General features: G+C 40.9%; 1 protein-coding gene across 1 annotated transcript in view; it reads left to right on the forward strand.

Annotated features, from left to right (window-relative positions):
* Positions 1–22,992, forward strand: part of Ube4b (ubiquitination factor E4B) — a 115,303-nt gene that overhangs the window by 53,996 nt on the left and 38,315 nt on the right. Inside the window, exons 7-16 of the mRNA XM_070037313.1 lie at positions 3,686–3,827; positions 5,120–5,220; positions 6,800–6,914; positions 10,333–10,416; positions 13,863–13,919; positions 14,637–14,753; positions 14,842–14,940; positions 15,953–16,066; positions 17,586–17,784; positions 19,297–19,435. Coding sequence (XP_069893414.1) covers positions 3,686–3,827; positions 5,120–5,220; positions 6,800–6,914; positions 10,333–10,416; positions 13,863–13,919; positions 14,637–14,753; positions 14,842–14,940; positions 15,953–16,066; positions 17,586–17,784; positions 19,297–19,435 — 1,167 coding nt within the window. The remainder of the gene's footprint in view (positions 1–3,685; positions 3,828–5,119; positions 5,221–6,799; positions 6,915–10,332; positions 10,417–13,862; positions 13,920–14,636; positions 14,754–14,841; positions 14,941–15,952; positions 16,067–17,585; positions 17,785–19,296; positions 19,436–22,992) is intronic.

The raw sequence follows: 22,992 nt of genomic DNA on the forward strand, positions 1-22,992 counted from the left end.
ACTTCTATAACTTGTCACTTTTGAAAGACAGCTTTTCATTTGCCTAGCTGAGCTTCTCAATTCCTGAGACTTACAGGTGTGCATGGCGATGACCTGGCCGCCTTCTAGATTTCAAGTCTTAGCAAAATGCTTGTGAGAATATTTCAAGGTAGTGGAAGGCAAATTTAAATTAAACGAATGTGTTACTAAGAATAGAACATAATTTTTAGTAGCAATTGCAGAAGCCCCTCTAAGCATGTGAGTTCACACAAACACTTAAGTCCTCATGCTAGCTATGGGTACAACGTCAAGGCCATTCCTTGTAACTGATTAGGGCCTATCAATATCAATTTAAGATACTGTGGAAGTGTGGCTGAAGTGGTAGAGTGGCAACCTTGAGCAAAAAAGCCAGTCAAGAGCTGAGTTCAAGCCCCTGTACTATCACACACACACACAAAAGATGCTTCTCATAAATTTCAAGAAATGGGATTTATTATTATAAAAATGAATAGTTTATCTGGGTGATGGTAGCTCAGACCTATAATACTAGATACTCAGGAGGCTGAGATCTGAAGATCATGGTTCAAAGCCAGCCTGGGCAGGGAAGTCTGTGAGACTCTTATCTCTAATTAACCACCAGAAAACCGGAAGTGGTACTGTGGCTTAAGTGGCAGAGAATTACCTTGAGCTGACAGCACCCAGGCCCAGGCCCAGGGTTCAAGCCCCCAGGACTGAAAAAAAAAGGAAATAGTTAAAAAATTTTCATTTTAGCCAGGTGCCTGCCAGTGGCTCACGCCTGTAATCCTAGCTACTCAGGAGGCTGAGATCTAAGGATCATGGTTCAAAGCCAGCCCGGGCAGGAAAAGCTGTGAAACTCTTATCTCCAATAAATTACTCAGAAAACCAGAAGTGGCTCTGTGACTCAAGTGGTAGAGTGCTAGCCTTGAGCTGAAGAGCTTAAGGACAGACAGCACCCAGGCCCAGAGTTCAAGCCCCATGACCGACAAAAAAAAAAAAAAATCATTTTAAACACAAGAAAGTGTGGTTTTCATTGTCATTGATAAGAGCTGCTTCAAGGAAAATTCCTCTCACTTGTACATAAGTCAAGCCTGGAGTAGCACCTTTCATCTTTGGGATCAGATGTGTGGGAACTGTAGTCATTGAATCACTAATGTCAGATGGAATGGTGAAGACGCTAAGATTGCTGCAGATAACAGGGTTCAGCACTACCTTGCCAGCAGGAACCCGAGTTCAGATCACAGCTCTTTGGAAAAACAGATTTCTGTAACTGTGAATAATCAATTGTGATAAGTCAACTACCTTTGGACCAGCCCAGATTTCTATACTTAAAGATAAATCCTCCTTTCTGCTTTTGAGGATCTGTTGTGATTCTTACATTTAATAATTGGTTTTCCTGTTTTATTGTTATGTGAGATTTCCTGTGTTTGTTACAATACTCATTCTTTCTGTTATTAGGCTAGTTAGGAAGTACCAGATCCTACTGTTAGTTAATAAATAATACATACATACATACATTCACACACACCAAAACTTTCATTACAATAAAGACACAAGAATGAATTTATCTGTATTTGTCTAGGGTTCCCATGCTGACCTGCCCATCTTTGTTATGGCTCTTGTGAGGTTTTTTGTGGGTGGCTTCCCACCTACTGGTGGGAAGGGAAGGGCTCTATTCTTTCCTAGACTGTCTCTCAATCCCATCCCGTTCCTCCCACCCCTCTTTTTTTTGGTCATAGGGCTTGAATTCTGGGCCTGGGCCTGAGCACTGGCCCTGAAGGCGAGTGCTCTACTCTTAAGCCACAGTGCCACTTCCATTTTGCTGGTGTATTGGAGATAAGAGTCTCATGGACTTTCCTCCCCAAGCTGGCTTTGAACCATGATCCTCAGATCTCAGCCTCCTGAGTTGCTAGCATTATAGGTGAGAGCCATTGGTGCCTGGTTCCCTCCCTTCTTTTTTATTTTTTTATTTTATTTATTTTGTCTGTCATGAGGCTTGAACTCTGGCTAGCACCCTACCACTTGAGCCACAGCACCACTTCTGGCTTTTTTCTGCTTACATGGTGCTGAGACTCGAACCCAAGGCCTCATGCATGCAAGGCAAACGCTCTACCACTGAGCCAACTTCCCAGCCCATCCCTTCTTTTATTTTATAAATTATATATTTTTTTGGTCGGTCGTGGGGCTTGAACTCTGGGCTTGGGCTCTGTCCCTGCACTCTTCAGCTCAAGGCGAGCACTCTACCACTTGAGCCATAGCGCCACTTCCAGTTTTCTAGTGGTTTGTTGGAGATAAGAGTCTCACAGACTTTCCTGCCCTGGCTGGCTTTGAACTGTGATCCTCAGATCTCAGCCTCCTGAGTAGCTAAGATTACAGGCGTGAGCCACTTGCAGCGCCTGGCTCCATTCCTTCTTTTTTATCAGACCATATTGTGGATTGTAAGAAAGCAGATTTGCTGAATTGTAGGCTAAAATCCTGGACTTTAAACTGGCACAGTTTTTGCTTTTATTTATTTTTTTTGGTGGTTCTGGGAGTTGAACTCAGGGCTTCATGCTTGCTAGGCATGTACTCTCCTATTGGAGCCACACTGTTCTCCGGCCCCCCTCCCCCAAGTCCTCTTTTCACCTTCCATTTCATTCTGAGGCCAGTTACTTAGCTTTTACCCCAAATTCTAGGATCAGTTTTGTGTATATATTCCAAAAGTAGTTCTGTTGAAGTAGGGCTGTGTCTTAGCAAGTTCCAGATACTTTTCCCATTTGTCATCTTCTATGTGTAACATTCCTGCTAAGTTCATTTTCTTCCTCTTGATTTACAAGCCCTGCTTCTTCCTAGACCTTGATTACTCTCTATAATTGTTGTTTATATCAGATCAGTGGGTGCTATGTGTTCTGATAGTGGTGACTTTAACTGTGTTTAACTTCCTCAAAGCTAAGCCTAGTTATTTTGAGTAATGACAGTGTGTCATACTGCTCCCTGCTGATATTTTAGAAAGCACTTACACATTTTCTCACTGAAGCCTCCCTGGAAATAAGATAGAGGTTCTGGGTTCAGGTAACATGTAAGTTTGGTTCTAGAACCTACGTCTGCCAACTTCTAGTGCAAGTGTTTGCTTTGTTTTTACTGTTCTGCTTTGCTTCATTCCCTGTAAGTTTCAGAAATGTAATAGTAAATGTGTTCCTATCTCCTCCTAATGGGGTGTTTTCCCCAGGGCCTAGTCCTGTTGCCAAATGCTGTTCAAGTTTTTTCAGATCTACACTAACAGTGATGAGGATGAATAATATTCTCTTTCTGACTTTACTCCTAAAGCCTTGTTTATAGTTATAGCCCAGTCTAGCTTTGTGAGGAGAGGTCATCTATGGTGCTGGTTAGTAGCTCTCAAATGCTTAGCACTCACTGGCAGTAAGTGCTTCTGGATCATAAATTGCCATCCGCACAAAAATAAGCTTTCCTTTGCACATGCACAAAGTGCTTTCCAGAAACCAACTTTCAGAGGACTAGGAGAACACTGTCTTGGGCTGGGAGCAGTGGAAGCAAGCAGTGAACTCCCATATGTGCTGCATGGGGGTTTGTGCTTTGTGGATGCAGGGATCCTAACAGGCTTTCTGCTGCAGAAACTCAAACTCTAAAGAGAACTGAACTGATCAAGAAGAGGTAAACATCATCAGTGTTTTTGTCCTCTTCTCCAAAGTTTGGGAGCCTCTGGTGGAGCAAGTAATTGGGATTCCTACAGTGACCATTTCACCATTGAAACCTGCAAGGAGACAGATATGCTGAACTACCTCATCGAATGCTTTGACCGAGTTGGAATAGAAGAAAAAAAAGCACCAAAGGTACCATGAGACAGTTTTACTTAGAAAAGAAGAACTGGGGTATCAGTGGCTCTTGCCTGTAATCTAGCTACTCAGGAACCTGAGATCTGAGGATCATTGTTTAAATTCATCCTGGGTAGGAAGACTCTTTATCTTCAATTAATTACAGAGAAACCCAGAAGTGAATCTGTGGCTCAAGTGGTAGAGTGCCAGTCATTTGGGTTTTTTTGTTTGTTTGTTTTTGTTTTTTTCACTAGGACAAAATATCTGAGAATATCAACAAAGGAGAAAAGGTTTATTTTTGACTCAGAGTTGAAGAAGTTTAAGTCCCTGGTTGGTGATTTTAATTCTGGGCTGTGACATCAAGGCAGAGGGTGTGTGTAGCAGGGCACATTTGCTGGCCTCCTAGCAGCCAGGGAGCACACAGAGACAGAGAAAGGAAGGAGGGGACTGGATAGACCAGGGTACACCCTCATGATCTACTTCCTTCAGCCAGGACCTACCTCCTGTATCACCTATGAATTAATTCATCAATAAATTAACCCATTGATTTATTCAGAGCCCTCATGAGCTAGTTATCTCCCTAAAGCCCACATCTCTAACACAGGAAGGCATTTTTAGATTCAAACAGTAGCACTGCCAGTCTGTGGCAATTGTAATAACAGTAAGCAACACCATGAAGCACATGTAGATTAGATGACATTAACTCCACTTTAGCTTGAATTCTCTACAGGTGCTCAGAGTTACAAGTAGCCCTGTGCACGATATATCTTCTTTCCATGATATGGATAAGCAAATGAATGACAAAGGTTAAGTTCATTATGGTAAAATTACTTAAATGATGACTTGCTAGGTTTAAACTGAAGAAATACATATTTTGTACTGACTTGACTTCCTTATTTTTTCATTTTATTCTTAGTTTATTACCTAGTTCTAGTTTTGCATTAGAAAACTAACCTGGATGTCCACCTGTTTTGGCAGTACTGGAGTTTGAACTCAGGTTCACACTCTTGCTAAGCAGGTACTCTGCCTCTTGAATCCCACCTGTAGTCCCACTTGTTAGTATTGTATTTGTAAAGGGCCTCTTTGAGGATTATTGTACTTGACCTGTGGTGGGGGGGGAAAAGAAGACCACATGTTTTTCTACTTACCCCTTCTCTGACTACATTTCACTTTTAGCACTTTGTTCATTATGAATAAAAGAATTAAAAATGCCATTTTCCAGCCATTACGTTCTTATGACATTTGTCAGTTTTCAACAGCATGATGTTAGTACTTTGCTTCTTGTCCTGACACCTACCTTCCTTTTCCAGATGTGCAGCCAGCCAGCAGTCAGCCAGCTCCTGAGCAACATCCGCTCACAATGCATATCGCACACCGCATTAGTACTCCAAGGTTCCCTAACACAGCCTAGGTATGTTATGAAGGATTGTTATGTTGGTGTGTGGTAACACCTTGCACCTGGTTGGATCACTCCATTGTCTGAAAAGCGAAAATGTTTGACTCAGTAATCTGAGATTCCTTTCCTTCTCTAAAATGTTTTCTTACTCATCTTATAAAATATGAGGCATAAAAGACATGAGTTAGACCTAAGAAGTGTTTTTTGAAATAGATCAGTATTGAATTATGTGGAGACCAGTAAAGAAAACTAGTAATTTAGTTTAAAACTACCTGAACTTGGTAGAGGCATCATATAAAGTGTATGTATCATTACTTCCTATGTAGTACATACCAGTTTATGTTACTTAGTAATTAAGAATAATGTGTAGAATAGAATCACACAGATACTACATTATATTTTATTTTATTACATGAAGTTCCATAAAATACTTTGTATATTTCTTTTATGTAAAAATAATTCTAAATGAAAAGTGGCACAAAGTTAAATTTGTACATTCTCCTTGTTATATCCTGTACCATACCCACATGTTTTTTAAACTTTTTTATTTATCCTAGTCCTGGGGCTTGCGGGGGGTTTTTTGTTTTGTTTTTGTTTTGTTTTGTTTGGTCAGTCCTGGGGCTTGAACCCAGGTCCTGAGCACTGCCCCTGAGCTTCTTTTGCTCAAGGCTAGCACTCTACCACTTGAGCCACAGCACCACTTCTAGATTTTTCTCTTTATGTGATACTGAGGAATTGAACCCAGGGCTTCATGCATGCTAGGCAAGCACTCTACCACTAAGCCACCTTCCCAGCCTGGTTCTTGAGTTTTTTAGCTCAGTGCTAGCACTCTACCAGTTGAGACACAGCTTTACTTCCAGCTTTTTTGGGTAGTTAATTGGGGACAAGAGTCTCAGGGACTTTCCTGCCCAGGCTGTCTTCAAACTGTAATCCTCAGATCTCAGCCTCCTGACTATCTCATATTATAGGTGTGAGCCCCTAGTGCCAACCTTAATGCTTCTTCTTTTTTTTTTTTTTTGCTAGTCCTGGGGCTTTTACTCAGGGTCTGGGCACTGTCCCTGAGTTCCTTTTTTTTTTTTTTTTCTCAAGGCTAGCATTCTACCACTTGAGCCACAGTGCCACTTCCAGCTTTTTCTGTTGATGTGGTACTGAGGAATTGAACTGGGGCTTCACACAAACTAGGTAAGCACTCTACCTCTAAGCCACATCCCCAGGCCCTCTTTTTAAGCTCTTTGTTTTTTCCCCCAGCCCTTCATTTATTTTTTATTTTTTCTCCAGAGCTAAGGACCAAACTCAGAACCTTGCATTTGCCAGGCAAGTGCTCTTCCAATGAGCTAAATCCCCAACCCAATGCTACATTTTTAATGGACTGTGAAGGAAAATAAAAAATTTGAAATTTCTATAGCACTTCATTAAAAGACCAAAAAATGACTACAACTGGTTAGAAAGGTTTTCATTGTCTAAAACTTGTACAGAATATTTGGGAGATTTCAGATTTGGCTTCTGACTGGGCAGGTGGTACTGCCATGTGCTTGTATTTGTTCTGCATTGTGAGATCACTTCATTGTAGCCTTTGGCTTTTGTGGGTCCACAGATCCATGCAGCAGCCGTCCTTCCTTGTGCCCTACATGCTGTGCAGGAATCTCCCATACGGCTTCATTCAAGAACTGGTGAGGACCACTCATCAGGATGAAGAAGTGTTCAAGCAGGTATGGTCATGTGAGTTTTCTACTGCACTTTTAGCCTAGTACTTCTGTGCTGAAGCTGATACCTAAATATATTTGAAATTTCTCTTCCCACATTCCAGCATTCTTGTTATTTGCTCAAGGGTAGACCAACCAAGATTCTTTTTGAGAAAATTGGATTTAACAGCTGTAGTTTTCAAATCATGTGCTCAATTCAGCTATTGAGTCTTTCAAATAAGGTCTATGTTAAGTGCTTTGGAATATAAAAGTCCTGGCTGGGAATGTGGCCTAGTGGTAGAGTGCTTGCTTAGCATGCATGAAGCCTTGGGTTTGATTCTTCAGCACCACCTACACAGAAAAGGCTGGAAGTAACGCTGTGGCTCACGTGGTAGAGTGCTAACCTTTGAGCAAATGAAGTTCAGGGACAGTGTCCAGTCCCTGAGATCAAGCCCCAGGACTAGCAAAAAAGAAAAAAAAAAAAGAATATAAAAGTCCTGTTGGATGCTGGTTGGCTCACACCTGTGATCCTAGCTACTAAGGAGGCTGAGATCTGAGGATTGCATTTAGAAGCCAACCCACACAGGAAAGTCCATGAGATTATTACCCTCCAATAAAAAGCCATGAGTGGCACTGTGACTCAAGTAATAGAGCAGTAGCCTTGAGTAAAAGAAACTCAGAGACAGCACCCCGGACCAACACACACACATACCGAGAGCCACATCCCTAAGACAGTGACACACACACACACACACACACACACACACACACACACACACACACACACACACACACACACACACACACACACACACACACACACACACACACACACACACACACACACACACACACACACACACACACACACACACACACACACACACACACACACACACACACACACACACACACCAAGAGCCACATCCCTAAGACAATGTACATTTTCCACATAGCAGTACTAAAAGTTGGTTGTCTGAGTATCTGAGATTAATAATGCAATAACCAAATTAGCTCACATAGGATCTAAACTAGGAAGCAATGTGTTACATCATACTGTTTGTGTTTTATTTGCTAATTATTTACATTCTGTATTGATATCTCATTTTGTAAAGTCAAGTGAAGATGTTATGTCTTCACTGTTTACTGAGTCTCCGACAAGGTGAGAATCAGTTGTACTTTTCCCTTGCTTTTTCTTAAAATTTCTTGCAGTTTACTTAGTCATCCCTTTTTTGTGTGGTTAGAGAAACAACAGTTATAATCAGAAATGCATAACACCATTGTAAACTAGTTTATACCTAGTATTATAACTGTTGGTTTTAAGACTAAATTCTCGGGGCTGGGAAGGTGGCTCAGTGGTAGAGTGCTTGCCTTGCATGCATGAGGCCCTGGTTTCAATTCCTCAGCACCCTATAAGCAGAAAAACCCAGAAGTGGCGCTGTGGCTCAAGTGGTAGAGCACTAGCCTTGAGCTGAAGAGCTGAGGGACAGTGCCCAGGCCCAGAGTTCAGACCCCAAGACCAGACCAAAAAAAAAAAAAACCTAAACACTCTGTCTTTTCTTATGTTATCATGAGGTGGTTTCTGTTTGTTTGTACATAGATGTGCCAATACTGGCACTAAAACTTAATGCTTCACACTTTCACTTAGCTTCTTCACTCACAGCGTGGCTCTCTACCCTCTGAGCCATCATATCTCTATTTTGAGCATTTTGCTGGTTAATTGGAGACAGTCTCACTGACTTGTGTGCCCAGACGGTTTCAAATAATGACCCTTGGATCTCTGTCTCTTGAGTAGCTAGGATTATAGGCAGGCGTCATTGATACACAGAAGTGCATTTATGATGAATTTTTGTCAAGTGTGAAATAGAGCTCCTGAAGAGAAAAAACACAATTTTACCTTTTTTATTGCACAATGCAGAAATCATGAATTATTCAGTGTTAGAGTAAAAACTTTCACCTCCTTTAAATGATTGAGAGCTGTACACATGTAAACAGAAATAAAGAACAGTCATAATTTAGTATGAATAGAGCATGAATAGATATAGCATGTTTTCTCTAGTGCTAGTAGGTTTTGGTCTGAAAATAAAGCATTATTTATGATAAGGAGAGCATAGCTGGGCACTAGTGGCTTATGCCTGTAATCCTAGCCACAGGAGTTCAAGCCACAGGACAGGCACAGAGACAAATGGAGATCATAGAAATATTAGTCAATGTTTTATTATTTAAAAGTACTTTGTATAGTCATATTTTGTTCATTATCAATTAAATCTTGCCTAAGAAAGATACCGCCAATAGAAAGTGTAAAGGTACTTATAGCATTCCTCAAAAAAAAAAAAAAAAAAAAAAAAAACTAAAACAAAACCATACTTAGAGGTTTTTCTGGATGACCAGTTGTGAAATTTATTCTTGGGATTCTGGTCTGTCTGCCTCTTCTTGATTGCAGTTTGGCATTCCTCACACTCACACTGAGTGTTAGGGCTCCATTTCTCACTAGCTTTTGAAAGCACATTACTTCTACCCTGATTGTTTGAGTGGTGAAGACTAGCTTGATCTCTTCCAGTGCTATGTTTATATCTCAAGACATTCCACAGATACTTGTAATCTACGGGCACCTTTTTTGGTGCTGTGTTCTTGTGATGATGAAAGTTTTAAGTAGGATGGGATGAAATTAGTAGGAAAAGGAAATTGTCAGGGTTTCTAATAGTTTTCTAATATACCCCCTTTAAAACTTATTGTAATTCACTTTGTCCGCTGCTGTTTACACTTTCTGCTTGTTGCTCTTAGCCTTGACTCTCAGCCAGCTCCTTGAAAAAGCAGTTCAGTGAGTGCATTGTGAAGTTTGGCGATGCATTGTGCTAAGAAAATCTTGAAGTGTTACCCAGAGTTAGTGATAAATATGCAAAAGTAAATTTGAGGCCCTTAAGCTTTCATATCAGATGATTATATAAATTTTGCTCCTTATTAAATTGAACATTTATCAGGTATATCTGCTCTCAAGTGTAAGTAGTAAACAGAGAAAGACTTTTTAAATATTTTACAGATCATAGATGCTTGGTAATTAAGAATGTAGTTGCTGAGATGTGCAGAATTGAGTTGTAAGAACAAAGACCCCTGCAAGGCTTACTGTCCATATTGGTGGTTTTCTGCTGAATTACTGAAAGTCCTGCCAGGATACTAGTGTTCATCAAAATCCTCTTACTTCTGGGAAACGTAGCTGTATTTTTCTGTGGTTAGCCTCTTTGGTGGACAGGGGTCAGCACACTGTCTGAATTACGGACCACTGCAGACTGTGCAGAAAAGCTTTTTTCTCAAAGAGGAATGAAAAGGCCTGCACATGTAGATACAGCACCTTATTTAACAGGATTCCTATTTGTGTGTACGTGAGCGCATGCACATTATGTGCATATTTTGACTTCTGTTCGTAATTTGGGTTCTTTTCTTACAGATCTTTATTCCCATTTTACAAGGCCTGGCTCTTGCTGCCAAAGAGTGCTCACTTGATAGTGACTACTTTAAATACCCCCTTATGGTAAGTCTTTAAAAAAAAAATTCTAGTACACTGAATAAATGTTTTTCTTTCTGACTACTTTAACTGAGTTTTTCTTTCAGGTCTCTGAATAATGTTGTTTTCCATTGCACACATGAAATGGTTATGTTGGCCATGCAGTGCCTGGTGTGCAGTATGCAGCTGAGTTAAAACAACAGCTGGGACACAATCTGCCTCTCCCAGCCCTAGGCAGCCGTCAGCTGACTGGGCTCTACTTCACCATACTATACTCCTAACTCAGCCTCCTGAGTGCTGGGATTGCAGGCATGTACTACTATACCTGGCGTGTGATAAAATTTTGCTTTTCAAAAAAGTAATGTAGCCAGGCATTGGTGGCGCATGCCTAAAATCCTAGCTACTCAGGAAGCTGAAATTTTGAGGAAGGTGGTTCAAAGCCAGCCCAGGCAAACAAAGCCGGGAGACTCTTTCTCCAGTTAACCACTAAAAAAGCCAGAAGTGAAGTTGTGGCATGAGTGTTTCCATGTCAGCCTTGATTGAAAGAGCTTAGGGGCAACCCCTTGGCCTTGAGCTCAAGCCCTACTACCAGCACAAGAAAAAAAATTTTTTAAAGTAATGCAGTTGCTTTTCTTAAACTAAGAGAAGCAATAAATAGAGCTTATTTTTTTCAAGTTCTAGAAATAAGGACAAAATGTCAGAACGTGAAATTAGTTTACTGTATGTATATATGCAACCTTGTGTAAATTGAGGCCTTGATAACATACATACATACATACATATATACATATATAAACTGTGTTCGTTACTGATTTGAGTCTGTTCACTTCCTGAGCATGTTCTGTACTAGTGCTGGATCACAGTTGCTTATGAGACAACACTTTCCATTAAGGTGCTCACAGTGCACACCAGAATTCACACCAGATCAAAAAAGTTAGGAATTGTCCTGTGATGATGGTACAACCAAGGTGTGTACAAAAGGTGGGGAAATGAGAAAGTGACAAGGAATTCTTTTAAACAAATAATTTTGAATAGATTCATGCTACAGAGCTCTTCCCATTGCACTTGTGGCAGACAGAACAGGAAGTGAACTAATCCGATTTAGTTCAGTTGTGAGATATTTGGTCTATGTTGATGATCACTGTATTATATAAATATTCCTTCTGAAATTGTGGACTTCTTGGTTGAATTAGCTTAGTGTTTCAGTGAGGAACTGTTAGTGTCAGATACCAACAAAATGTCCTTCTCAGTCAAAAGATAAAAGCTTCCATTGTTGTAGATAGTTATTTTATTTTGGGCCATTACTGATGTTTGTACAATAGGGAGGGTTCAGTGAGAGAGAACAATAGTGAGAGACATGAAGAGAAGACAGCTGGAACCAAATCAGAAATAATTGGGGCTGGGTACTGGTGTCTCATGCCTGTAATCCTAGGTACTCAGGAGGCTGAGATCTTAGGATTGTGGTTCAAAGCCAGCCTAGGCAGGAAATTCTGAGACTCTTATCACCAATAAACTACTCAGAAAAAGCAAGAACTGTCACTCTGTCTCAACTGATAGCATGCTAACCTTGAGCACAAAGAGGCCCTGGGACAGTGCCCAGGCCAGAGTTCAAGCCCTAGGACTGAAGATAAAGAAAGAAAGAATTGGGATTTTTCTCCAGCTCAGTGACCCCTACTGTGTCATACTTGGAGTCTCTTAGGGTTCTTTAAAAAATATTGTTGGCATTGTGTAAGGTGGCACATGACAATCACCCAAGTACTCAGGAGGTAAAGTAGGAGGATCCCTAGAAACTCAAAAAAGCCAACAACAATTAGGGTAAAAGTTAAAATGCTGTCACCTGGCTCCCAGCCCCACGCACTGTGATTTAAATCATAGGGGGCACAGCATGGCACCAGGATTTTCTAGACTTCCCCTATGATCCTGATGTGCAACGAAGTCTGTGATGCTCTGCCCTGGACAGTAAGCACTTGAACTTCTGTCTAGCTCCCTAAGCCTCACAGAGGCTGGACTTGCAGGTGTGCACCATCCCAAACAATAGTTTAAAAAATATTAGTTATTAAGTTTCATCAGTGCTGAACATCCACCCAAAGCTTCCTTAACTATTTAGCAACTTTGTTGTGGCTAAACCAGACAAAAAGTAGAGTCCATACTCAGTATTGTTTGGTTTGTGTTCTTTTTTTCTTTTTCTTTTTCTTTTTTTTGTCAGCTGTGGAGCTTCGACCCAGGGTCTTGGTACTGTCCCTGAGCCTCTTTTTGTTTAAGGGTAATGCTTTACCACTTGAGCCATAGCACCATTTTCTCAATATTGTTTGATTGAATTCCAGGAAACTGCTTACCTCTAAAAAAAGTGCTCATCATAATTCTCTAAGAAGAGAATGATTAGAACACTGAAGAACACTTGGAATTTTCACAAATACCACATAGCTTGAAACCATCATGCTTTTAAAAAAAGATTCTGAGTTGATAGCTTGCTTTTTTTTTTTTTTTTTTTTGGTACAAAGAAGTTAGAATTACATATGTTATGAATTCATTGCTTCTTGTCAATGTTACACTTCTATCATTCTCCTTTTTCCCCCCTCCCATCCCTATACTCAAGTTAATTATTACATAATCATTATATAATATACAATGAATATAATGACATTTGCTCATGTCCTTCTTTTGTGTGCCCAGCCTATTATCCTTTCCCCCCAAACATGTTGCTGCTTTCTGTTTTATTCTAGTTGTTTTTGTCTTTTTGATTTTTAAAAAAAAAAATTATTTATTTTTTTTAGGGGGGTCCGGTCGTGGGGCCTGAAATCTGGGCCTGGGCGCTGTCCCTCAGCTCTTCAGCTCAAGGCTAGCGCTCTACCACTTGAGCCACAGCGCCACTTCTGGCTTTTTTCTTTTTGCTTATGTGGTGCTGAGGAATCGAACCTAGGGCCTCATGCATGCAAGGCAAGTGCTCTACCACTGAGCCACCTTCCCAGCCCTTTTTTTTTTTTTTTTTTAATAAAAATAAAGTCAGCCCAGGCTGGCCTTGAATTCAAATACTTCTTTTTTGGCCTTCTAAATGCTAGAGTTTAAGGCATGTCCACCCTTGCCCAGCTTGATCACTATTTAAATCCTAAGTGCATTTATTTCTTCAAATCTATTTATAGAATGTTTGGAAAGTTAGCAAAAAATATCAGCAGAAGTTATGTCTGAGAATAAAGTGTGTAGTTTGTAGTTTTGGTTATATTTTTGCTTTATTGGGTGTTGTTTTTGCTGTTGTTTGTTTGTTGAGATAGAGACTAACTGTAGCTCAGGCTGGCCAATGCTGGGAATGCCATGCATATAAAATGTTTATGAAGTCAAAAAGTTCTAAGTCTGATAGCATCATAGAGTGAATGTACATGTTTGAGAGTAGCAGTTAAAGTTGTCTTTTGCTGCTACACAGGATAGCACTTTGAGAAGCAATACATTGATCTAATTCTTTCTTATATTATTTTTAGGCATTAGGTGAACTCTGTGAAACTAAGTTTGGAAAGACACACCCTGTGTGTAATTTGGTAAGTTTCTACTTGATATGTTCACACATTGTCAGTGAACCTGTAAAAATACAAAATAATAGCAACTAAAACCTCTCTTAAGGGGTGGGAAGGTGGCTCAGTGGTAGAGCACTTGCCTCGCATGCCTGAGGCCCTGGGTTCGATTCCTCAGCACCACATAAGCAAAAAGAAAAAAGCTGGAAGTGGTGCTGTGGCTCAAGTGGTAGAGCGCTAGCCTTAAGCTGAAGAGCTGAGGGACAGCGCCCACGCCCAGAGTTCAGGCCCCACGACCGGACCCAAAAAAAAAAACCTCTTAAAGGCATTTGGGTGTAAGTAGAGGTAAATACATCAGAGGCTCTCACCAATTGCTATTATATATGACATTTCTTGGAATGAAGTGTTTTACAACTATTATTTTAGGGAAAATATTTTCTAGAGCATAACAGGTACTATGGGGAGATGTATTTGAATCCTTTGGTAATATCAGAATGTTTTTTTTTTTTTGAATGCCATCTAAGTCTATCTTGAAACATAAATGTGAAAATGTAGAGTTGGAGGATTTCCCTCCATTGTGGTGGGTAACTTCCACCAGGGCTCCTGACACCTTTGTGCCTTGTGTTTGAGATGTTCAGGATCAACCGTTGTGCTGGTGATCAGAACCAGATGTGGAGAATATCACCCACTGCCTCTTCCCTGCTTCCTGCTCAGCAGCATGACCAGTCTTTTCTTTGTGTCTAGGTTGCCTCTTTGCCCTTGTGGTTGCCGAAGTCCTTAAGCCCTGGCTCCGGGAGGGAGCTGCAGAGACTGTCTTACCTGGGGGCCTTCTTTAGCTTCTCAGTCTTTGCAGAAGATGATGTAAGTCCAGTGGCTACTCAGATTTGACGCTCTTTGTTCAGTCTCCTTCCCACCCTGGACTCATTCAGTGTTTTCTTTCTCTTTCCAGGTTAAAGTGGTGGAAAAATATTTCTCAGGTCCTGCCATTACCCTGGAAAACACCCGTGTGGTCAGCCAATCACTACAGCATTACTTGGAGTTGGGAAGGGTAGGTGTTTGGAAGAAGAATGAATGGATGAAAGATGAGTTGTTAGTACAAAACTTCCTACTTATTTTGTAGACAGGTTGCTGTCAATGCCCAAATGCTAATAAAAAGCCCCCAGACCCAGGCACTGGTGGCTCACATCTATAATCCTAGCTACTCAAGAGGCTAGCTACTCATGGTTCAAAGCCAGCCCAGCCAGGAAAGTCCATGAGAGTCTTTATCTCTAATTAACCTCCAGAAAACAGAAAGTAGAGCTGTGGCTCAAAGTGGTAGAGCACTAGCATTGAGCAGAAAATCTCAGGGACAGCACTCAAGTCCTATGACCAACAACAACAAAAGTCCCTTAGATATTTTTAAAGAAGATATGCACTAGCTAAGTTAGCAGGCCTCACAAGTATAAGGCCTTGAGTTCAAGTACTGGCAAAAGACAAAAACAAAAAAACCATAAGCTATGTATAAGTGATTTGTGTCTTTTTCTGATTTGCTTATGTTGGGAATTAACCACAGGACCCTGTGCATGTTAGTCAAAGGAGCTCCATCCCCAGCTCTCCATGTCTTGTGTAATAGCTACACCCATGCTGTGGTTCCTCTGTTGGCAGTGGCCACATTACCTCTGTAGCCTGCCCTTAGTCAGTAAGTTTCTAGGTTGAGTGAGAGGTATTAGTTTGTACAAATCCCTTGCTGACCTACTTACCCATGTAGACTAATCTAACTTGTCTCCAATTCCAAAACATAAAAGTAAAGACTTACAGTTTTGGGTAACCAAATTCATTTTACTTTGCCCAAGGCAAAGTTTTGAGAAGTTTCATTAAAACCATAACTACTCACCTCCATGCCACACACTGCCTTTCTGCTATTGTCTCATCTTGGGTGCATTCATATGTGTCTTCATGTGTTCACTTCATGTGGTTAAGCTGTCCTGAAGTGAGTAAAAGTGAGAGAAGAGAGAATGTAGGAACTGGGCCACGGTCTTACGGAGTTTAATTTGTTTGTCTTCTTTTAAAAAATAATCTAGCAAGAGCTTTTCAAGATTCTGCATAGTGTTCTGTTGAATGGTGAAACCCGTGAAGCTGCCCTGGGTTACATGGCAGCTGTTGTCAATGCCAATATAAAGAAAGCACAGATGCAGGTAAGGTTTCTGAGACACTTTTGCTTTCACTTGCTCCCTAAATCCCTTCTACCATGACTTGCTCATGGTGGAATGCCAGATAGGAGGTACAGTTGTGATTTTTGATCAGGTACTGGGGAAGGCTTTTTTGAAGTGGTGACATCTGAATTGAGCCCTGACTGATGGGAAAGAGCCAGCCATTGTAAAGTTAGGGGGGAAAAAAGCCTTCTAGATGACTATAAGACACCAAGGTGGAATTGAGCTGCTTTGGTGCAACCCCTGTACACAATGGGCTTTTTGTGGCTGGGAAAGTGCAGTCATGGAGTTGGGATTGGGCTCATATATGACTGTAAGGAGAATCTGTGAGTGCAAAATGAAGTCTGGAGCAGACTCAAGGAGGCCAGTTACTAGGTCATAAGTACAGTAGTTTTGGTAATAAAGGCTGGAAATGGGGCTATGTGGTCTGAGTGGACAGGTCTTACATTTTCGTGGGCCCTGAACTTGGCCTGGATGCTATCCTTCAGCTCTTCAACTCAAGGCTAGCACTCTACCACTTGAGCCATAGCACCACTTCCGGCTTTTTCTGCTTATGTGGTGCTGAGGAATCGAACCCAGGGCTTCATGCAAGCACTACCACTGAGCCACCTTCCCAGCCCCCTTTCCTACATTATTAATAAACTAATATATGCTCTGTACATCACCTTTATAATAACAATTTAAAAGTAAAAATTGAAAATATTGAACAGGGCTGGGAAGGTGGCTCAGTGGTAGAGCGCTTGCCTTGCATGCCTGAGGGCCTGGGTTCGATTCCTCAGCACCACATAAGTAAAAAGGAAAAAGCCGGAAGTCGCGCTGTGGCTCAAATGGTAGAGTGCTAGCCTTGAGCTGAAGAGCTGAGGGACAGTGCCCAGGCCCCAGAGTTCAGGCCCCACGACCAGACCCCCTCCCCCCAAAAAAAGAAAAATATTGAACAATAAATGACGTGACTCAGAAGCAGAAAAAAATGGTAGTCTTATCATTTCTAAAACTGAGACCTGGGTTCTGTGCCTTGGTTTTCCCATCTACTTATTGAGTGGAGATGATAGTGATACCTGCCCTGTAGGTAAAGCACCTGTAAAGCTGTTAGACCAGTGCTGGGTGCCCAGCAATCACTTAGGTGGTGTTGGTCATCTTATAATTGTTCTGTTATTAATGCTACCAGCTAGAGAAATTGGATTACTTGGTAACAAGTAGAATTATTTGTTCTGGTGGTTTTCATGGGAAATAAAAAGGACAACACTTAGTGTGCTTCTAGGTACTAATCTTGAGGCTTTGAGGTTAATTGCTTATATCCTCTGACATTTGTTTCCTCCACTGTAAAGCATGATGTAGCATTTGACTATTGGGGTCATCGTGAAGCATGGGTCATGTTCCTCAGTTGACAGTTCCTCATTTGACAGTGACCACATGTGCTCTTATTGGCTTTAGGATACTGTGGTGTTTGTTCCAAAATTTGTGTTCAGATTGGTATTTCAAGTAACATTTTTTTCATACTTCACAGACAGATGATAGATTGGTATCTACAGATGGATTTATGCTCAATTTCCTTTGGGTACTACAGCAGCTAAGTACAAAAATCAAGTTAGAAACAGTTGATCCCACATATATATTCCACCCAAGATGTCGGATTACACTCCCCAATGATGAGACGCGAGTGAATGCAACAATGGAGGATGTGAACGACTGGCTGAGTGAACTTTGTGAGTAGCATGTTCATTGCTGGGTCATGAGCTCTACCAGCCTTTTACCTGGATGCATTTGTGACATAAGTTCACACTAAATACTTATACAAGCTGGATGCAGGTGCTCACACCTGTAATCCTAGCTACTCAGGAGGCTGAGATCTGAGGGTCGCGTTTGAAAACCTGCCCAGGCAAAGAAAGTCCATGAGACTCCTTATCTCCAATTAACCACCAGAAAACCAGAAGCAGCGTTGTGGCTCAAGTGGTAGAACCCCACTAGCCTTGAACTGAAGAGCTCAGGGTCCTAGGCCCAGAGTTGAAGACCCACAACCAACTAACTATATAAATAAATACTTATACAGTGAAAAAGTCCTTACTTTTTTAGGCCAAAACAGATACATAGAACATGTGAATGGCAATGTATTATTTTGAGTTATAAAAAAAAATTTAAATGATAGCAACTCTGTTATTACGTAGATTGATTTTAGAATTATCTGCTGGTTGCTAGTGGCTCGTGTCTGTAATCCTAACTGCTTAGAAGATTAGGCCTAGAGGATCAAGCTTTGAAGCCAGTCCAGATAGAAAAGTTCTTGAGACAGTATTTCTAATGAACTGGCAAAATACTGGACTGGAGATATGACTGAAGTGGTAGAGCACTATAGCAAGAAAGCTGAGCAAGAGCATGAGATCCTGACTTCAAGCCCCAGCACTGGCAACAAGAAAAAAAAAAAAATCTCATTAGATACTTCATGATGAATGAATATGTTTGGAAAATATGAGTATTTTGAAGGTATGATAATATTAATCTTCTCTATTGGTAACATAGCATGTATTGTTTAATAATAGACATAAAAATCCACTCTACTACTTGACACACAGCACCACTTCTGGCTTTTTCTGTTTATGTGGTACTGAGGAATAGAACCCAGGGCTTCATGCATGCTAGACAAGCACTGTACTACTAAGCCACATTCTCAGCCCATACACATGCTATTTTTAATGGAGAAAAATTAGAAACTACAAACATTCAGGGGAATATATTAATGTAACCTAGTACTACTTTGAGATTTTTTTTGGGGGGGTCCGGTCATGGGGCCTGAACTCTGGGCCACTGTCCCTGAGCTCTTCAGCTCAAGGCTAGCACTCTACCACAGCACCACTTCCAGCTTTTTCCTTTTTGCTTATGAGGTGTTAAGGAATCGAACCCAGGCCCTCATGCATGCAAGGCAAGCGTTCTACCACTGAGCCACCTTCCCAGCCCCTACTTTGAGATTTATGTACTGAAATGCTAGTGTATTTGAGATATTTGTATACTGAAAATTGAGAATGATTTTATAAAGTACACCAGAAAAATGTACCATAAAAGTCTGTTAGTAGAAATCTATATAAACATTTAAATCGAATACCTGCTAATTGATGAAAATATGCTTAAACTTTTGGAAAACTCAAGAGTAATTTTCTAAACTGAATATTTGCATTGATTTATACTTAGAATAGATTTGATTTAGGGAATCTTGTTATTTTTCCTAGATGGAGACCAGCCTCCATTTTCTGAGCCAAAATTCCCCACAGAATGCTTCTTTCTCACCCTACATGCCCACCACCTCTCTATTCTGCCCAGTTGTCGTCGCTACATCCGCAGACTCCGCGCCATCCGGGAGCTTAATAGGTATGTGCCTTGTTGCCATGTCCTGGCATTGCCTACTTCTTCTTGTTCTAAGGGAGCAGTTCCATTGTGTGCAGAGGATTTGAATGTGGGGTTTGTATGTTACAGTGTATTATCTGCCTCCTCTGCCATGTCTATATTCCTAAGTGTCCTCAAGTCTTCGCTGGTTAAAGTGATTCAAACCTTGATTCCTGGGAGTTCTGGATCCTAGGTGAGACTGTTCCAACTTCCAACTTCCCATGTCCTTCCACTAGACATGGTTTTCACATGAGCCATTTCCGAGATTCTCCAGGTTTCTAGACTTCCCCCTACCCGCTTAGACTTGAAAACAGTAACCTTGTTTTCTCCCGTAATCAGAACAGTTCATTCCTTCCAGCATGTATATCCCCTTTTGGTCTGTTTGCTGTGGCAGGAGGAGTCCAAATGGCCATATAGCAGCCTCTGTTCTTATGCTTTAGCACCAATCCAGGTATTTCTTTCCGAATACCAGCATTATGGGAATATAGAAGAAACCCTTTTTTTTTTAAATTTTTATTTTTATTGTGAACATACTGTACAGAGGGGATACAATTACATGGGCAAGATAATGAGTACATTTCTTATCAAGCATTGCAGCCTCCTCCTTTGTTTGCCCTTCACATCCCTTCCCAGCCTCCCCCCACCCCCCCAGAAACCCTTTTTTTTTAATAGGGTTTTTGAATAGAATTTCAAAGAATAATAGAGAAGCCACTGCTACTTTTTAGATTCGTTTTGTCTGTGAGAGGAACATTTCACATCTGTACATGTTTAACCTTACACCTACCCACCTAAAAAGTACTTATCCTAGCATTTACTTTATAGACTTTTTAAGATTCTTTTTTTTTTTTTTTTTTTTTTTTGGGTCCGGTCATGGGGCCTGAACTCTGGGCCTGGGCGCTGTCCCTCAGCTCTTCAGCTCAAGGCTAGCGCTCTACTACTTTAGCCACAGCGCCACTTCCGGCTTTTTTCTTTTATGCTTATGTGGTGCTGAGGAATTGAACCCAGTACCTCATGCATGCAAGGCAAGCACTCTACCACTGAGCCAACTTCCCAGCCCTCTTTAAGATTCTTCTACACATAATCATGTAAATAGTGGCAGTACTTTATGATTTAGTACACTGACTATACTTTTTTAAATAAAATATACATTAGATCCTCTTTGTTCTCAGGAAATAAGTTTCAAGACCCTCAGTGGATACATTAAACCCTGGACACTGTCAAATTTTATATGTATTATGTGTTTTCTTAGAAATATATTTCTAAAGCCAGTGCTGGTGGCTCATACCTGTAATCCTAGCTACTCAAGAAGCTGAGATCTGAGGATCACAATTGAAAGCCAGTCTAGGCAAGAAAGTCCCTGAGATTCTATCTCCAGTTAACCACCTCAAAACCTTAAATGGAGTTGTGGCTCAAAGTGGTAGAGTGCTAGCCTTGAGCAGAACAGCTCAGGGACAACACCCAGGCCCAGACTTCAAGCCCCACAGCCAACAACAACAAAATATGACCAGTCTGTCTGTCTGTCTTTCTATATTTGTCTTACTTTGAGTTTTATTATGCTATACTAACTGAGCATGGCTGAATACATGGAAAATGGAGCACTGAATAATGGGGGAATGACTTGTCACCTTCTTGAGATTTGTCATATCCAGTTTATAGGGGAGGGAAACCTTTTCAGATCAAAGGAATTCGTATCTACTCAGGACAATAGATCTTTTTTTCCCCTTTATTCTCTTAGTGTTGCTGAATTGTATCAGCTGGTTTTCTGATATTAATCTAATTTTTCATTCCTGGAATAAAGTGAATTTTCATAGTATTTTTGTATCTCATTGTATATTTGGTTTGCTAATAGCTTTAGGATTTTTTATTCTGCTCAAAAGAAAGATTGACTTAAAAATTTCACTTCTTGCCGGGCGCTGGTGGCTCACGCCTGTAATCCTAGCTACTCAGGAGGCTGAGATCTGAGGATCGAGGTTCAAAGCCAGCCCGGGCAGGAAAGACCGTGAGACTCCTATCTCCAATAAACCACCAGAAAAGCGGAAGTGGCGCTGTAGCTCAAGTGGTAGAGTGCTCGACTTGAGCTGAAGAGCTGAGGGACAGCGCCCAGGCCCAGAGTTCAAGCCCCATGACCGACAAAAAAAAAAAAAAAAAATTTCACTTCTTGTTTGGTGCTTCTCAGATTTTGCTATCAGGTTTCTGCCCACCTTGTAAAATGAACAGGAAATATTCACATTTCTAATGTATACTATAAGAGGTTTTGTATATGAATTATGTTACTGCTTCCTTAAATGTAAAAATTTTGCAATGAAGCTGTCCGGCCTTAACAGTTGACAATGTGAAAATTTTAATCAGAGATTAAGTGCTAGGTCATCATTTCAATTTTTTTTTTAATTTAATTTAATTTTATTTGTGAACATACTGTACAGATGGGGTTACAATTACATGGGCAGGATAATGCGTACATTTCTTACCAAGCATTGCACCCTCCTCCTTTGGTTTACCCTTCATATCCCTTCCCAGCCTCCCCCCTCCCCCCCCAATCCCAATCCTTCTCCTCCCCCCCCCCCCCCCCCCCCCACTGACGTTGTAAAGCTCGTTTTGGACATGACAACTTGTACTTCTCATTGTTGCAACAGGTCTACCTGTATCCTTAAACAACTGGTTTTTCCCCATCTCCTCCACAAGTTATACTGACATCAAATATAGTGAAAGCAGGGGTTATACTGTGGGGGAGGGACATTATCATTTCAATTTTTATATCAGTTTTTCCATATGTGGGGTTTCCAAACACTGTTACAAAGTCATTTCTGGTGTTCTTTTTATCTTCTTACTTTCTGTAGAGTCTGTGTGTGTGTTTTGTGCTGGTACTGGGGCATGAACTCCAATCCTGTCTAGCCTCTTCTCTCTCCCTCACTAGGTTTTTCCTGCTCTTGGTTGGTGCTCTACCTCTTGAACCACACCTATAGTTTTACATTTTGCTTATTGGAGATAAGCATCTCATGGGTTTGCGTGGACTTCTGCCTTGGTTTAATTGTCTTTTTTTGTTAGTGCTTTTATTTTCTCTTGAGATGCATGCTTCTATTTTTTTCCACCTTGCTTGCATTTAAGACTCTTTTCCTGGGCTGGGAAGTTGGCTCAGTGGTAGAGCACTTGCCTTGCATGCCTGAGGCCCTAGGTTTGATTCCTCAGCACTACATAAGCAAAAAGGAAAAAAGCCTGAAGTGGTGCTGTGGCTCAAGTGGTAGAGCACTATCCTTGAGCTGAAGAGCTGAGGGACAGCACCCAGGCCCAGAGTTCAGGCCTCACGACTGGACCCAAAAAAAAAAAAAAAAAAAAAAGACTCTTTTCCTGTGAGCCTAGTTTTGACTACATTCTATATTATTAGTATGACAGGCCTTATTTAGTTCAAAATATTTCACAATTTTTATTTTTTACTTGGCCATTTATAGATGTATTGTTTAAATTGCAGGTTCTTCATGGTTGGCCATCATTTGTTATTGATTTCTAGCTAAGTTCTCTTGATGTCTGAGTTACTTAAATCTTTA

The sequence above is a fragment of the Dipodomys merriami genome, unplaced genomic scaffold (assembly GCF_024711535.1).
Source record: "Dipodomys merriami isolate MVZ:Mamm:240054 unplaced genomic scaffold, mDipMer1.0.p SCAF_28, whole genome shotgun sequence".
Lineage (NCBI taxonomy): Eukaryota > Metazoa > Chordata > Mammalia > Rodentia > Heteromyidae > Dipodomys > Dipodomys merriami.